Raw genomic sequence first — 17650 nt, forward strand, 5'->3', positions numbered from 1 at the left:
GAGCTTTCCTAGCTGTGAACCCATAGTTCAGTTTCACATTCTCGCAGAGGTTAAATTACAGTGCATTCTGTGTCCAGAAAGTTAGACGCTATTTCCTTTTCCTTCTTGATAACGGACACTACCGTTAGAACATTACTTATTAACCGAAAAGAAACAGGACAGGAAGTTGTGTATAAGCTACAGCTGTTACTTGGAAGCTATTCTTCTTAGTAAGGGCAGCTTCCAATCTTAAAGCACTAGTTTTAAAAGCAATCCCTGACACGCCTGGTGAGGGAAGTAAGGCTATCTGCTGGCACAGGAATGCGACCCTTCACCCAGTCACACCGTACACAGTTGCATGTATTTGTGCTCTTCATTGGTCAAAGGGGACCAAAAAAATATGCACACTCAAATTAGAATTTTCTTGAGTGGATGTGTTATTACAAGAAATGTTTGATAAAAATTGGTCTTCCTAATAATCCAGCATATTCATTAGGCCAAGGCCTACAACCATGTCGGCAGCCATGATAAAGCACAGCACTTCTGAAAGGACACAGACAGGTGGATGGATTTAATATTTATTTGTAACTTTGCAGCTGAAGACTGAATTTCTCTGGGGAAATGTAAAAAAGAATTGTTATGAAGTATAACTTTAAAACAGGCCAAGGATGTAGGAGTTCAAATCATCCTTACAATATATACCAGAATAGAACCAACCATCTGGCTATTAGCTCATTTGCATATACTTTTTTTTCTTCCACCATTATAGCCAGAGGAGAGAGCTTGACGTCTCAAGAGTGACTTTGGAGTTGAATCTCTGAAACCACAGGCTCAAACACCGTAAATGACTTCAGGTTTTTAAGGGTATAAGGAAAACATCAGTGTTACAACCATTTCAAGAATGACTACCAATGGGAAAAAAGTAAACTCCATTGAAAACTCACAACGGAAAAGAAGCTTCAAGACCTATGAGAATACTAAAGAACTTCAATGTTTGAATAATAATTTATTTGAACTATGGGATAACAGAAGATGTTTTTGTAATCTTTGATATATAAAATGACTGTGAACACAGACTAACTGATGATCTGGGTTCTCTTGCGAATAAGCTGGACTATTATGAAGACTGATTAGACCAGGCATCTATTGTAGTAGTGGACTTGGGAAAAACTAATATGAGTGCGTTCAGGTAGACTTCTTTTCCTGGGTTCCACCGGACCACGGAAGACCACGGTACATGTAGTACATCAAGCATAAACTAAACACACTAGAGTGGAAATATGCCCCAGACATTTACTGAGATGGTAGGCCTGATACTGTTCTATATCCCAGTAGTGAGACTTCCTGTTTGCTCAAGTAATATTGTTTCCCTTCTCAGATTTTTGATGGAGTTGAAGATTAGATAATTATAGCTACCTTCCTCATGATTTAGCCAAGCTTAATTTCAATACAATATTTAGACTCCTTGAAATAGAATGTTTAGTAAAACTTTTGTTATGCATTCCTTGCTTAATATTGTTTATTGTTTGTAATTTTATATTTGGTATCTGTTCCTACTGTATATAGTTGTATTGGGTTTGGATCGATCTTGTTTAGACAAAAGGGGGAGATGATGGGGAAACGCAACCAATCACAGCTAATTGGGGCATGGCGACCTGTACCCCAGGAAGAAAACTGGGAGATCCAGGTGAGCGCTCTTTCTGCACGGTGCCCGCCGGACGGATTGGAAGTCGGACCTCCCACTCTTATAGTGCGAGTTTCCCCTCTTTAACCAATAAAGTATATCTGTTATTCTTGATCTAGCCTGGTTATTTATGGTACAGACCCAATTCCCTACACCGATCTATCTGCTGTCTTAGTTTCCAGGCTCTTCCTATATTGCAGCTGCACACCTTTTATGTCTTCAATGCTCTCACTAGCACAGTCTGTGACTTAATCCACTGCCTTCTCCACAGAGAAGAAAACTTAATGCCCTCCCCTTTTTGAGACAGTGTTTCTCTCTACAGTGCTGGCTGTCCTAGAACTCACTCTGTAGACCAGGCTGCCCTTGAACTCAGAGAGATCCGCCTGCCTCTACTTTCCAAGTGCTGGGATTAAAGGCATGGACACACCACAATGGCCGTTTATTTTCAAACAAGTTCATTTCCAAACTAAGCAAACTTAATGGCTGTAAATGCTTATGCTTCCTATAAAGTAACTTGAAAAGTAGATGTTAATAAAAGCATAATTTATTATTATTTTTTAATCCTGCTTTATTTTAAGAAGACTAAGCTATCTAAATTATTGAAATGGCCCCTTTCTAAAATCTATGAAAACAAAAACCTTAAGTCTGTCTTAGTATAGACTAGAATATATAAATTCCTAAGTTTTGGTTTTTTTTTGTGTGTGTGTGTGTGTGCGTGGGTGTTTTGCCTGCACGTATGTCTATGCACCATGTGAGTGCCTGGTGCACAAAGGCAACAAGAGGGTTGTGGATCCCCTGAAACTAGATTTATAGACAACTGTGAACCACCATGTGGGTGCTGGGAATTGAACCCAGATCCTCTGGGAGAACAGCCAGTGCTCTTAGCTGAGCCATATCCCCATCTCTCATGACTTAATTACTAACAGTTACTGTAGGCAAAGGGTACAAAGTGAATTTGTAACCCTTTTACTGATACTAGAAGTATCAACGAAATCTTCCAGGATGATTATAGTAGTGTGCAGTCTTTTTGTTATTTTCTTGTTTGTTTTGAGGCAGGATCTCATGGAGCCCAGGTTGGCCTACACTCACTATGGGCCCAAGGATGACCTTGAACTGCAGATTCTCAGGCCCTGTACTTCTCGGAATAAGATTACAGGCACAAGTCACCACCATGCCTGGGCTGCGCTGCACTGGTGATTGAACCCAGGGCCTACAGGCTCAGTGAGTGACCTATCAGCTGAGCTACATGCCCAGCTGGTGTCAGCTTTAGCTGACGCATCCCTGGCATGGTGATACATAACCCAACAATATAGGACAAATCCTTTTCACAACTGTCCCTGTAACTGCTTAACTTTAAAAAATTCTATTCCTGAGAGAATGTAGTTATTTTATACTATGGCTTTGTTACTATTCTACTGGCTAATAGCCTTTAGTAACAAAGAGAAAATATTTAAGAAATAAGTTTTGAGAAACAAAATAAAGTTAAGCAGTATATAAGATAATGAATACAATTTTTCATAGTATATTTTTACTTATCAACTTAATAATTATCTGCATGTGATGGACACTTAATAAGAAATGTTGATTTCCAAGTAAAATAACAAGGAACATCCTAGTTTTAGGACCACAGACAATAGTATGAAAAAAACCATAGAGGATTAAAAATAAAAGTTCAATATTCAATGCCGCTTCCCATTCAGTATTTATAGGTGTGCATAAGAAAGTACACTGCCTCTTTGGTGAAATCTAGATCCATAAACTTAAAAAGCCAGAAGACAAAATAAATGACGGCATACATTACTCATGCTTTTTGTAAAGCCAAATTTACGACTGCTGAAGTTTTATCACCACCTTACCGTATGTAGCAAACGTTCTTCTCTGCTGTTCAAACATGAAGTCATTGATATGCGCTGGCTCGGCATATCCAGAAAGCATATTTCTAGGAGCAGCCATTTGCTGTGTTCTAAAGGGATTTTCTGGTCCAAACTGCAATGTTATAAGGAAGGGAGAGACAGTTACTGAAGTCACCGTATAATGCATTTTCAACGCTAAATCATCAGGGGCAGAGTGATCTATCGGGGACCATGCCAGCCTCACATGCCAGGGGAATTAGGCAATGACTGATTAGCACTGTTTGTTAGCCCCGGGGACAGGAGGAGAGCTTAGCTTGCAGAAGTCCACATGTGTATATTTATTTCAAGAGCTAGATGTTGGCACTGTAGGAAGTCTAACCTGAAGGCACGTCTCTGGGTAACTGAGAATCACTATCCATTTTTCTAAATTGTGACTTGGGGGTTTTGGGGTGATCTTTTGTCAATGACAACACTGGAAAACAACTTTTTTTCTTTTAAAAGCATGTTTTTTTCACTAATTATGAGTTCCTCAAAGGTAGAGACTCAGAATCCTCTACATTCGCCACCGTGCCTGGCAAACAGAAAATACAGATATCATTAATCAAATAAAGATCAATTAGGATCCTAGTGGAGGCACAGGCTGGGAAACAAACTAAAAATGAAGTATTTGAAAGAGTCCCCCAGAAGACACACCACAAATGTAAATAGAATTTCTCCACTCAGAGAATTAACATTCTCAGACAAAACAGTGGCACTGTGACCTATTGGTTTAAATGGCTGGGGTTTCCAGAATGATTCTCCAAATGTTAATCTGTTTTTTGAAAAGTTAGGCACTCTGCTCAGCTATACATAAAGAAGCCTAAAGTGAGGTGTTTTACTATTCCAGTGCCTTGCTTATCGAACCAAGGCTAGACCAAGCCTGAGGCAATGCCTCACTACCTTATTAAAATTTTCCCTACAGCTGGGCGATGGTGGCACACGCCTTTAATCCCAGCACTCGGGAGGCAGAGGCAGGTGGATCTCTGTGAGTTCGAGACCAGCCTGGTCTACAGAGCTAGTTCCAGGACAGGCTCCAAAGCCACAGAGAAACCCTGTCTCGAAAAAAAACAAACAAAACAAAAAACAAAAAAAAAATTTCCCTACATGCACAACTGTAAAGTCTAACTGTAAAATACTCAGTTAAGAAATGCCACGATATGCAGTGTTAACCCTTACTAAGTCGTGCTATTATAAAAGATCCTGGAATATCAAACTCTCTGACACACGTTTCACTCTGTAGCCCAAGATGCTCTGGAACTCCTGCCAATCTTCTGAAAGTTCTTAATTTTTACTTGTTTTTATGAAGAGTCAAATGAGTGTTCACACTTAGGGAAGAATGAGTTTAATACTCTTTTCTTTATTATTGTTTTATTTGTTGCACAATATAGCCCAGGTTGACTTAGAACTGGCATGGAGCCCCACATTGACCTCAAATTAGCAATAATCCTGCCTTCACCTTCCGATCGCTGGGACTACCGGCACACACTATCACTCTCGGCACATAAAGGCATTTATCTGAACACTGGAACACTCAGTTGATCCTGATGAAATATTTTGACATTAGAACATCAAGTTACTATCTTTAGAACCATCTTTTTCTATGATACATTTTCAAAGCCACAAATACAAATTCCTGCTTCTCCTTAAACCATCACTGTGTCTTCTCTATATACCATGCATGAAAAACTATGAATTTAGCTGTCAGATTATTTGTCTAGGATATTTTTTTTTGCATTAGAGGAAAATAAACCAACACAAGTTTGCCACAGACTGAAAACTTTCATTTCTGCTTAAAATACCCAAATTTTCAACCAAGTTTTAAATTGTACTCATTGCAAACTATAAAGAACAATCATATGGACAACACAGGACTTTGTAGCCACATCTGCAGATCGGTAGAACCACAGGGGAAACAATGCAGTCTGCCGGAAGTTGCTAATAACTCCATTTACTCATGAAATTATTATAATGCACAGAAATAGCCATAAAATTAGAGATAATAAAATGATTAAGAGCTCCTAAGACGCACCACCTGGGCATTCCAGACACACCTCAAAGCGGATGTGTGGGACAAGGGAATCTCAGACAGAATCCCACTGCCCTTGGTCCTCTTTATAGTTTGCAATGAGTACAATTTAAAACTCATTTAAAACAATTTAAAACTTGGTTGAAAATGTGGGTATTTTAAACAGAAATGAAAGTTTTCAGTCTGTGGCAAACTTGTGTTGGTTTATTTTCCTCTAATGCAAAAAAAAATATCCTAGACAAATAATCTGACAGCTAAATTCATAGTTTTTCATGCATGGTATATAGAGAAGACACAGTGATGGTTTAAGGAGAAGCAGGAATTTGTATTTGTGGCTTTGAAAATGTATCATAGAAAAAGATGGTTCTAAAGATAGTAACTTGATGTTCTAATGTCAAAATATTTCATCAGGATCAACTGAGTGTTCCAGTGTTCAGATAAATGCCTTTATGTGCCGAGAGTGATAGTGTGTTCCGGTAGTCCCAGTGATCGGAAGGTGAAGGCAGGATTATTGCTAATTTGAGGTCAATGTGGGGCTCCATGCCAGTTCTAAGTCAACCTGGGCTATATTGTGCAACAAATAAAACAATAATAAAGAAAAGAGTATTAAACTCATTCTTCCCTAAGTGTGAACACTCATTTGACTCTTCATAAAAACAAGTAAAAATTAAGAACTTTCAGAAGATTGGCAGGAGTTCCAGAGCATCTTGGGCTACAGAGTGAAACGTGTGTCAGAGAGTTTGATATTCCAGGATCTTTTATAATAGCACGAACTACCACAGGGCTTACAGGTGCTCCCCATTAGAAAAGGAGCACCTTCTTTATAAGAAGTAGGCTGAACTCAGTCCACTATTTACAGACTGGCCTCAGCATCAACGAACAGGGATTTCTGTACAGAAACATTTATTAAATACGGTGGTTCCTCAGAAAATTGGGAATCAATTACTTCAAGACCCAGCTATACCACTCTTGGGCATATAGCCAAAGGATGCTCCATCCTATCCCAAGGACACTTGCTCAACTATGTTCATAGTGGCTTTATTCATAATAGCCAGAACCTGGAAACAACCGAGATGTCCCTCAACCAAAGAATAGATAAAATGTGGTACATTTACACAATGGAGTATTACTCAGCAGTTAAAATAATAACATCATCATCAACAACAAAACAAAAACCCATGACATCATGATTGCAGGCAAATGGATGGAAGTAGAAAAAAATCACCCTGAAGTAACCCAGATCCAGAAACACAAACATGTGTGCACTCATCTGTAAGTAGATATTAGCTGTTAAGTAACTGATAATCATGCTACAATCCACAGATCCAGAAAGGCTAAGTAACAAGGAGGGCTCAAAGGGACATGCATGGCTCTCCCTGGGAAGGAAAGCAGGATAGACACAGGTGGAGGGGCGGGTAGAGGTGGGGATAAGAGGGGTCAGGCGGGGAAGGGGGACCACAGGGAGAGTGTACAGGGAGAGACTAGAATTGGAGGGCATTTGGAGGGTGATGTGGAAACCTGGTGCGGTGGAAACTCCTGGAATTTACAAGGGTGACGTTAACAAAGACTCCTAGTAATGGAGGATAGGGAGCCTGAACCATCCATCCTCTTGGGACTGGGATACTAACCCAGCCACGAAACCTTTGACTTACAATCTGTCCTGCCTGCAAGATGTGCAGAGGCAACGGTGGCACAGAACTTGTAGGAGTGGCCAACCAATGACTAGACTAATTTGAGGCCCATGCCATGAGAGGAAGTCCATGCCCAACACTACCTGGACGACTAGAAACTAGAAGCTAGATAGCCCAGAGACTTAGGGTAGAACCAAATAGGACTGGCAAAAATAGGTAGGTAGACAGGCAGATTCAATGAATGATTCCTAATGATGTTCTGCTATACTCAGAGCTCAGTCCAGTCATCATCAGAGAGGTATCAGATGGGAGCAGAGGCAGAGACCCATAGCCAAATATTAGGTGGAGAGAGACCCCAGGCTGGAGATCTCTGTCAGGTCCCTCCCTTTGGGGTTCCTTGAGCCCCATGGAAGAGGGAGAGGAACTGTGGGAGCCAGAGGGGTCGAGGACACTGGGGAATCAACTAAGCAGGGTTTATGGGGGTTCACAGAGACTGAAGTGCAATCACAGAGCTTGCATTGGTCTGCATTAGGTCCTCTCCATGTTATGGTTGTCCACTTGGTATTTTGGGGGAACTCCTGACGGTGGGAGCGGGGCTGCCTCTGACCCTTTCCCTCCTACTGACTAGCTCAGCCAGCCTTGATGTGAGAGTTTGTGTCTGGTCTGATTGTGTCATGTCTAGTTGTTTCTGTAACTTTGTTTGTTAGAGACAGGGTTTCACTGTGTAGCTTTGCCTGTCCTCAAACTCAAGAGATTCACGTGCTTCTACCTCCCGAGTGCTGGAATTAAGGGCGTGGACCACCACTGCCTGGCACCATCACTGGCTCAGTTGATGACCCTGGGAGACCTGCTCTTTTCTGGGGAGAGTCAGGGGTGTTGGTGATATTGGTAGACAATCTGGGGAAGAGGGAAAGTAGGGGAGAACTCGAAGGAGTGGAGGGAGGGAAAGCGTCAGTCGGGATGAATTGTGTGAGAAAATAAATAAAAAATTTTTAAAAAGACTTAATATATTCAATTGACTTATAGTAATATATACTAGTGAATGTACAATAAACATCTGTACACGAATATGTAATAAATTCACATATCAGGTTAATTAACAATGAGGGTTAAGTTTTCAGTTAAAATTATTGGAGTACACTATAGTTAGCTACAACTGTACTCTGCCTATATAACATTTATAGATGTAAGCAAGATACTACTCATATCTGCAAACATACAGTGATAAGGTTTTAATATCCCAAATATACAGAGATTTCAAACAGATCAACAGCAAGAAAACAAGTGATTCAAGCAATGGACTATAACAGCCATTTTTAAAAAAGACATAGCCAATAGGTAGATGAAAAAGTGTTCATCATCGTAATCAGAGAAACGTAAATTAAAATCTCAGTAAGAACCACCTCAGCGCTCTTTGCTTATCAAAAAGACAGGAGTTCATGCATGTTGGAAGAGATGGGGGAAAGGAATTCGTGCACATTGAAGGAAGTACACATCAGTACCGATCCCATGCAAAACAAACCAAAACCCAAAACCAACCAAACGAACAACACACCCCACACCCTGCCTAGAAAAAAAAAAAGAAAGAAAAAAGAAAAAGAAGAGGTTCTCAGAAGTCTTCAGGAGACTCAATCACTGGAATTAAGAAAATGCATACTGGTAAAAATAGATTACATAAAATCACAACTATAAGTACATACACAAGGAAAACCCACATCACTGAACTAATAGAGCCATTGCTAAATTTTTCATTAATACTCATGGTGTCATTAATGCACAAAATTTATAAACATATTTTAAAATAAGAGTTTATTAACTGAATTGCTTTCTACAAATCTGTTAAAGATCATGACAGTTTGTTGGCAGAATAATTTTGTGAGATGGAAACGAAGTCTGACTACTACTCATATACACTTCGCTGCTGCCGCTGCTGCTGACAACCTTGGCGCAATCTTCTCGGAAGAGTGGGAAGCTGCAGTATTTGTAAAGCATTAATATTTAAGTAGTTCCTATTGTTAGATTTTTTTAAAATAGCAACTAGCATTTGCTCTCTGAATTTGGATATATATATATATATATATATATATATATATATATATTTCCCCTAAAAGCATGGCTAGTTTAGGGGTCTGGAATTCTTCCTGAGTCCGGTGAATTTAATATTATTTTAAAGAAATTAATAAATAATTTATCTCTAAGAAGCTAAAAAGGGATTTATCTAGCTCAAGGAAGGAAGCTGCTGATATAAAACACTGTCCACTATATTTCAACTTCAATCTATAATTTGAGGAAACAATTCTGTATTAACAGGCAGACCAGCTAGGAGAAGTTGTTGGTTGCAATGGAAGAATGGTATTTTACAAAATAAGCAATTTGGTTAACTTTTAGAATTAACAAAGTCATAAGGTGTATCATGCAGATTACACAGGGCCTTCAAATGGCTTCAAGGTACTGATGGACAGTTAATAGAGATCTGAACTTGAGTCCCACAGAACGCTTCTTGACAGCTGTATATCAGAGACTGGTTTCTGTTCTACAAAAAAAATAACACTTACTTCATAGGCTTAGTGAGAACAAAAGGAGCAAAAGTATGTTAATACTTCTGTATATGATAAAAATAAATGGTAGTTTTATCCCACCCATTAGTCTCTTTCTGCTTTTTTTATCGTTCAAACCCTAACCAGACATCTTCTCCTAAAAATTCAATTTTCACACCATGCATTAACTCCTGTATTCTTATAATGCAATAAAGTAGAGATAACATTTATTTTAACTGTGAGAAAATTAAGAACATCCAAGGTCTTACAAAAGCTAATAAATACATAGTCTCATTTCAAATTTCACATTCTAAACCTAGACTATACTGTCCACTTCAAATTTAAATTTCATAGAGAAATCTCTCTGCCCCCCCCCCCCCCCCGTAAACTTGTGAACAACACATTAGAGGCTCAGGGACCATTCCAGTGTCTGTCTGGCTAAGAAAACACAGAACACACCCTCTGCCAAGCACTAGGTAAGGGAAGGGTTATACAGTTTCTACAACATATAGGGACTTGAACTGAATCTAGCAAAGTCCTCGGTGACACCTTCCTAGACCTGGTCAAGTGATTCAGATTCCAGTCATAAAACAGTTCACATCTGTTATAGCACAGATTACCGCTTCCTTGGAATTATTAAAGATTCTAAATTTGTGTCCAAGCATCACTTTCTTAAACCGTAACATATGTGGTTTTCCTAACATAAACACATTTACATGTTGGTGACGGCTCCTTAACACGAGGAAGGAAGGATGGATGGAAACAATGAGTGGATAATTGACTTGCCAATATTATCACAAAACTAATTCACATTTAGTCTTTTGATTGAAACTTTCAAAAATATAATTACATAGCAATATTGCAGTTAATAATAACTCAGAATTCAGAAAAACAGTGGATCTCATAGACAACAAACTGACATCGAAACAGTCCACACCACACTGCACTCAAATTTTCTCATCCTCTGAATGCAAATGAGCATGACTTCACTGAAGTTCTTTGCATTTGCAAAACCACGAAGCATACATGAACAGCACTTTAATGGACTGGCTGAGATGCTACTCACAGAGAGGAGACAGCTTACAGAGTTCAGGAGGGCAGGACTAAGAGACAACAGAAGAAGGTGTAGCACACACAAGTCTCACAGGACCTGAACAGATGTTGGTGTATTGTGCTTTGACAGAACAGCTGGAGCACTGTGGTATCTGAGGCAGACACCATGGCACTGACTGTGCTATGCATCTCAAAGGCAATTGTTCCGATGCCATGGGAACCGAGACAGGTGAGTTAGGACACAGCTCCAGCACGCGGATGTATCTGTGTGCTATGCAAAGAAAGCATTTAAAGGACCTCATTTTCTACCAAGATACAAGAAGCTACAGCTCCCCATGTCTTCCTTTAAGATGTTTCTTCTTCTGTTGTTTTTTCAGGACAGGGTTTCTCTGTGTAGCTTTGGAGCCTGTCCTGGCACTAGCTCTGTAGACCAGGCTGGCCTTTAACTCACAGAGATCCGCCTGCCTCTGCCTCCCAAGTGCTGGGATTAGAGGTGTGCGCCTTAAAGATCTGCTATTCAAGTATTTTTAGCAGGGGTAGAGGGCATATCTGTTTTCTTTTTGTCAATCAAGTGCCTTTCCACTTTAATGTCTAAGGATATTAATTTTTAAAATAAGCTTTCCTTAATGAACAGTATTCAAAAACTTTTGAGTGGACATGATGAATTCTCTCTTCGTTCTTCTCACTGTTTCTATTACTATTTGTCACCATGCGAAAGGAGGAAGAATCCCATAGAGCATACGGCTTCCCTCAGCAGTGTGCCGAGACTATGACACTGGAGAGGCATTTGGGACAGTTTCAGGATACGCTGGCTATTAATCATAAACCCTGTTGTTCTTTGTAGTTAATTGCAATAGTCCCTTATCACTGCTGAGGGAGGGATATCAAGTGCACAGTGAAGACTTGAATATTTTCAGATTCCCTTTTCAAAAGACAATGCCGTACGACCAGCCTTTTGCATGCAGGCACATGTGCAGTCAGCAGACTTTTAAAAGAATTCTCATAAAAACTATTTAGGTTTTTGGAGACTAGAAGGATACGTTCTCTAAAACTCAGAGTAGCATAGTTGGATGAGAAAAGTTTTTAAGAATTCAACACCCACTTACCCATCTCTGCATTAATCCCAATACTCAACACAAGGGAGAGCCTAGGCTTGCTGCTTACCTCAGGAGCAAACATGGTCTCATAGGTAGGATTATACTGAACTTCTTTGACAGCAGGGTCAAGGTGAACTCCAGTCTCCAAATCTTCCTAAAAGAAACCCAAATGAACGTTACAAACTTGCTAAGTGAGTATATATTTTGTATATTACAGCGAAGTCACGTCAGCATGTGAACACCTAAATGCTGACTTTATGACTATTACTTTAGATTCACAGCATTAATAATCATAACAATCAAAGAGCAATGAAACGTATACATAATATACACAATTTTAGACATAAAATACATAATTTTTCAATATACTAACTTTATTAACTAAATAAGTTAACACTACCCAAACACTTAAATTAAGAAAATCTAGCTTTCCTGTGCCATCCCTTGTATCGGCGCCAACACCCAGAGGCACTCTCCACTTCAGAACTCACTGGCCTCTGCAGCTTGGGAATCAGGTAGACCATCTTCCCACTCCTTCCTGTCTTGCGTTTCCAGTCCCTAGTCTCATCTCCAGCCTTGTAGGAGACCACCTGCAAGGTAGCCTGTCCGTCCTCTCTGCCTCTACTTCCTGGGGACTATGTTAATGTGGCAGACCCAGTTTTCCTCACAGTGGACCCTCTCAGTCCCCATTTCTAGCCCAGCTTCATTCCTTCTGGTTAGTCCCCAATATCTAGAAACACCTTCTACCCAGGACTCCCAGAGGCCATCAGAAAGGGACTCAGAAGCACCCCCTACCAATCAACCCATAGCTGCTATACTCTCCTCAAATCCAGAAGGAATGGAACACCCACCTAGACTCCACTGAGAAGTCAGGTGTAATTCTAATAGCTCTGCCTTTACATTACATGGTCTTTTCCCCTTGCAAGTTTTAACATTCTTTTTTTGTTCTGTACATTTGGAGTTTTATTATGTGCAGATATTAACACCTAGAATCACAATCATTCCAAACCCCCCCAGTTGGGTAGGCATCAAAGTAAACACACACACACACACACACACACACACACCAGCCAGTACAACGTCTCCACCAGAACCCAGCAACCCTGCAGCAGCCCTAAGAAACGCAACAGAGCTGAAGCACAAGACAAGGACCTCAAAATAGCTTTTATGAATGTGTTAGAGGTTCTGAAAGACGATATGAAGAAATCGATTATTAAAATACATGAAAATATAACAAACACTGAATGAAATGAAGAAAGCACTACAAGACATGAAAGTAGAAATAGAACCACTAAAGAATAACCAAACTGAGGTAAGACTAGAAATGAAAAATTTAGGAACTCAAAACAAAAACCTCAGAGGTAGGCTTCACCAACAGCGTACAAGAGACGGAAGAGAGAATCTGAGATACTGGAGACAAGATAAAATAAATGGATACCTCAGTCAAAGAAAATGTTAAATCAAAAAAAAAAAAAAATCCAGGAAATCTGGGACACTAAAGAAAAGACCAATTCTATAAATAACAAACAGCAATCGAGGAAGAAGAAACCCAGGAAAAAGGCACAGATAATATTTTCAGCAAAACGAGAGAAGAAAATTTCCTTAACATACAGAAGGAGATACCTATCAAGGTAAACAAAGCATGTAGAAAACAAAGAAGACTGAGCCAGAAAAGCATCCTTATTGTACACAATAATCAAAACACTAAGCGTATTCTTTTTAGGAGGCCATAAATTCCCTTATAGCTAAACCACATAAAGACCCAACAAAGTGAATGACAAACTAATACAAACTAATTTCCCTTATGAACACAGATGCAAAAATTCTCAAGAAAATACTTGCAAACCAAACACAAGAATACATAAAAAGATTCATCTACCATGATAAAGTAGACTTCATACCAGAGATGTCGGGATGATTCAACATACATAAACTGATAAATGTAATCCACAACATAAACAAACAGAAAGATAAAAATCTCATGATCATTTCATTAAATGCAGAAAAGGCATTCGGCAAATTTCAACATCCTTCATGATAAAAGTCCTGAAGAGACTAGGGATACAAGGGACACACTTCAACATAATAAAAAGCAATTTATAGAAAGCCGACAGCCAGCATCAACCTAAATGGAGAGAAACTCAAAGCAATTCCATTAAAATCAGGAACAAGAAAAGGTTGTCCACTCTTTCTTTATCTACTCAATATAGTACTTGAAGTTCTAGCTAGAGCAATAAGGCAACTGAAGGAGATTATGGGGACAAAACCAGAAGGGAAGAAATCAAAGTATCTTTGTTGGCAGATAACATGATTGCATACATAAATGATTAAAAACTCTATCAGGAAACTTCTACAGCTGAGAAACACTTTCAGCAAAGTCGCAGGGTACAAAACTAGTGCAAAAACCAGCTGGCCTTTCTACATACCAATGACAAATGGACTGAGAACGAGATCAGGGAAAAAGTAGCTTTCACAAAAGCCTTAATTAAAATATCTTGGGTTAACTCCAACTAAACTAGTGAGAGACTAGTGTGATAGAAACTTTAAGATGTTAAATCAAGAAACTGAAGAAGACGCCAGAAAATGGAAAGATCTCCCATGCTCATGGGGGGGTAGTATTAACACAGTAAGAATGGCCGTTAGCATCACCAAAAGCAATCAATCTACAGATTCAATGCATCCCCATCAAAGACCAACCCAGTTCTTCACAGAAATTGAAAGGACAATTTCAGCGTCACATGGAAGCACACAATACCCAGGACAGCTAAAACAGTTCTGAACAATACAGAATGGCTGCAGGGGTCACCATCCCTGACTTCAAACACCCAGGACAGCTAAAGCAGTTCTGGACAATACAGAAGGGCTGCAGGGTCACCATCCCTGACTTCAAACTGTCCTGACAACTACCGTAATAAAAATGGTATTAACATAAACAATAAAATGAAGACACAGACATGTGTCCACACACGCAGGGACACATCTGGTTTCTGATAAAGAAGTCAGAAATACACACGGGGGCGGGGGAACAGCATCTTCAACAGTTGGTGCTGGTCAAACTGTACTCAGGCATGCACAAGAATGTGGGCGGATCCACACTTACCACCATGCACAAAACTCATCTCCGAATGCATCAAAGACCTCAATGCAAGGCCAGATACACTGAATATGATAGAAGAGAAAATGGAATAGTCTTGAACTCATTGGTACAGGAAAAAACTTTCTGAAACGAATACCAGTAGCCCAGGCACTAAGAACAATTAATCCGTGGGACTTCATAAAACTGAAAAGCTTCTGTATGGCAAAGGGCACCATCATTAGGACAGAGCAACAGCTTACAAAACGGGAAACTATTCTTACTGACTACATATCCGCTAGAGGGTTAATAGTTAAAGAATACAAAGAACTCAAAAAATTGAACATTAAGAAAACAACTCAATTAAAAATAAACAATGGGGTACAGACTTAAACAGAGTATTCTTAAAACACAAGACCTAAATGGCTAAGAATCATTAAAGAAATGTTCAGCATCTTGGTCATCAGGAAAATGCAAATCAAAATTACTTTGAGATTTCATCTTAGACCAGTCAGAACGGCCAATATCAATAAAGCAAATGACGGCCCTTGCTGGTGAGGATGTGGAGGGGACACTCACTCACTGCTGGTGGGAGCGCAAACCTCTACAGACACTATAGAAATTGGTTGGCGGTTCCTCAGGAAGCTGGGCTCTTAGCTACCTCCAGCTGCAGCTCCCCTTCTCTTGGACACATACTCAAAAGACTCAGCATCCTATTACAGAGCCCCTTGCTCAACCAGGCTCATTGCTGCTCTATTCATCATAGCCATAGTCAGATGGATAACTGACAATACAGTACATTTGTACAATGGAATATTACTCAATATTTTGTTTTTTTTTTTAAAAAAACAAGATAATAAATTCATAGGAAAACGCATGTAGCTAGAAAAAATTTAGACATCTCGAGCCACCAAAAGAAACCTCCAGTGCCAGGAATGGGCTAAATCTAATCAAGTTACTGGTGAAAGGAACCTCATGAAATCCCCCGAAAACTCAGGCTATTGCCAAGACTACTGGTTGCTCTCCACAAACTGGTGGTAAAGCCCTACTGATGAAGACAACACCTATATAACTCACTGTAGCACAAATTCTAACTGGTTTTAATAATTAAAAACTCGGAGTCAGCATGTAAAGGGCCTGCCAGGTCTAAGCCAGAGGAGGCCCCAGTGCTGAGAAGGGACGTGGAGACAAGCCCCCATCCCTAACCCAGACACTATCTCCAACTGATAACCACTCATAAAAAGTCGTTTTCTCCATTGAAATCTCACTAGGCACACATGCCACTCTTTTTTTTTTTTTTTTTTTTTTTTTTTTTGGTTTTTAGAGACAGGGTTTCTCTGTGGTCTTGGAGCCTGTCCTGTAACTAGCTCTTGTAGACCAGGCTGGTCTCGAACTCACAGAGATCCGTCTGCCTCTGCCTCCCAAGTGCTGAGATTAAAGGCGTGCGCCACCACCGCCCGGCCACATGCCACTCTTAAGGGCAGGCCTATGCCCAGTAGTAGTTGGCCAACACAATAACAACAAAAACCTTACAGGTCTTTTGCTTGTATATTATAGTTTCTGATCTTGTTTTTATGGGATTTCTGTGTGTGTGAATGTGTGTTTCTGGGTCTGTATGTTTCTTGTGCTTTTATTTATTTCATCCTATTGTGGTTTGTTTTTATATTATTTTATTTAATCTTATTATTATTATTTTAGATGTATAGTGAGTCTTTCTCTGTTCCACCAGCCAGTTCCCAAATCACAACACAGAGATTTACTATTAATTATGAAAGCTTGATCAATAGCCCAGGCTTGTTTCTAACTAGCTCCTATAACTTAACCCATTTCTTTTCTTCTGCATGGTGCCACATGTCTCGTGGCTGCTACCTCTCCTCCTGCATGTCTTGCTTCCTCTGCATCCTGTGGCAGCCCCCTTCTTCTTCCCAGCACCCCTCTGCCCCGAGAAATCCTGCCTAGCTATTGGCCATTCAGAGTGACACATCTTTACTGTATATAAAAAGATTATTTCACAACGTAGATGCCTGTTTGTTACTGAAAGAGAGAAAGAAAGAGTGTGGATTTGAGTGGGTGGAGAGGATCTGGGAAGAGTAACTAATCAATATATTGTATGAAAAATATTTTCCAATAAAAATAAAAAAGAGAAAAAGTTCTAACTCTTCTTGATTGTCTAGTTCCACATTCAAAAGAGACTGTGGAATTTAGCAACCCTATTAGATGTGTAATCAAAGAAAACAATGTGGCTGTGTCTGGATTTTCCTAATGTAAAATTTTATAATCCATGTCAATATTTCTACCTTCTTTAGTAATTCACAGGTTGACAAGAATCACTAATAGTTTCTCTTTTGTGACTCCTCCACCTACAAATACATCAATTCTCACATTGCTACCTCTGCCTGGGCCCCCTCCCTTGAATTCTAGAGACTCGTATATCCAATCTTAAATTTGGCATCTTTTCTCCTCAGGTGTCTTAACAGCCATCTCCTGTAACTCCTGGCCCCCGTCTCACAATGAACCCTTCCAGGCCTCTCCTTCAGTTGTTCAGGAGTTACCCCAAACTCTCTACTGTGTTCCACCCTCTCTATATAAAAAGCCCATCAACAAACTTCCCTCCACACACATCCAGAGTCTAAACAGCACCTTTGACCCACTTACCTGGGTGCTTCAACAGCCTCCAC

General features: G+C 39.8%; 1 protein-coding gene across 2 annotated transcripts in view; it reads right to left on the reverse strand.

Annotated features, from left to right (window-relative positions):
• Positions 1-17650, reverse strand: part of Cdc40 (cell division cycle 40) — a 49970-nt gene that overhangs the window by 21655 nt on the left and 10665 nt on the right. For both annotated transcript variants that reach the window (XM_057762187.1, XM_057762186.1), the window contains 2 exons: positions 11967-12053; positions 3520-3649 (listed from right to left, as the gene is read on the reverse strand). In XM_057762187.1, the coding sequence (XP_057618170.1) occupies positions 3520-3649; positions 11967-12053 (217 nt within the window). The remainder of the gene's footprint in view (positions 1-3519; positions 3650-11966; positions 12054-17650) is intronic.

Source organism: Chionomys nivalis, chromosome 2 (genome assembly GCF_950005125.1).
Source record: "Chionomys nivalis chromosome 2, mChiNiv1.1, whole genome shotgun sequence".
NCBI lineage: Eukaryota > Metazoa > Chordata > Mammalia > Rodentia > Cricetidae > Chionomys > Chionomys nivalis.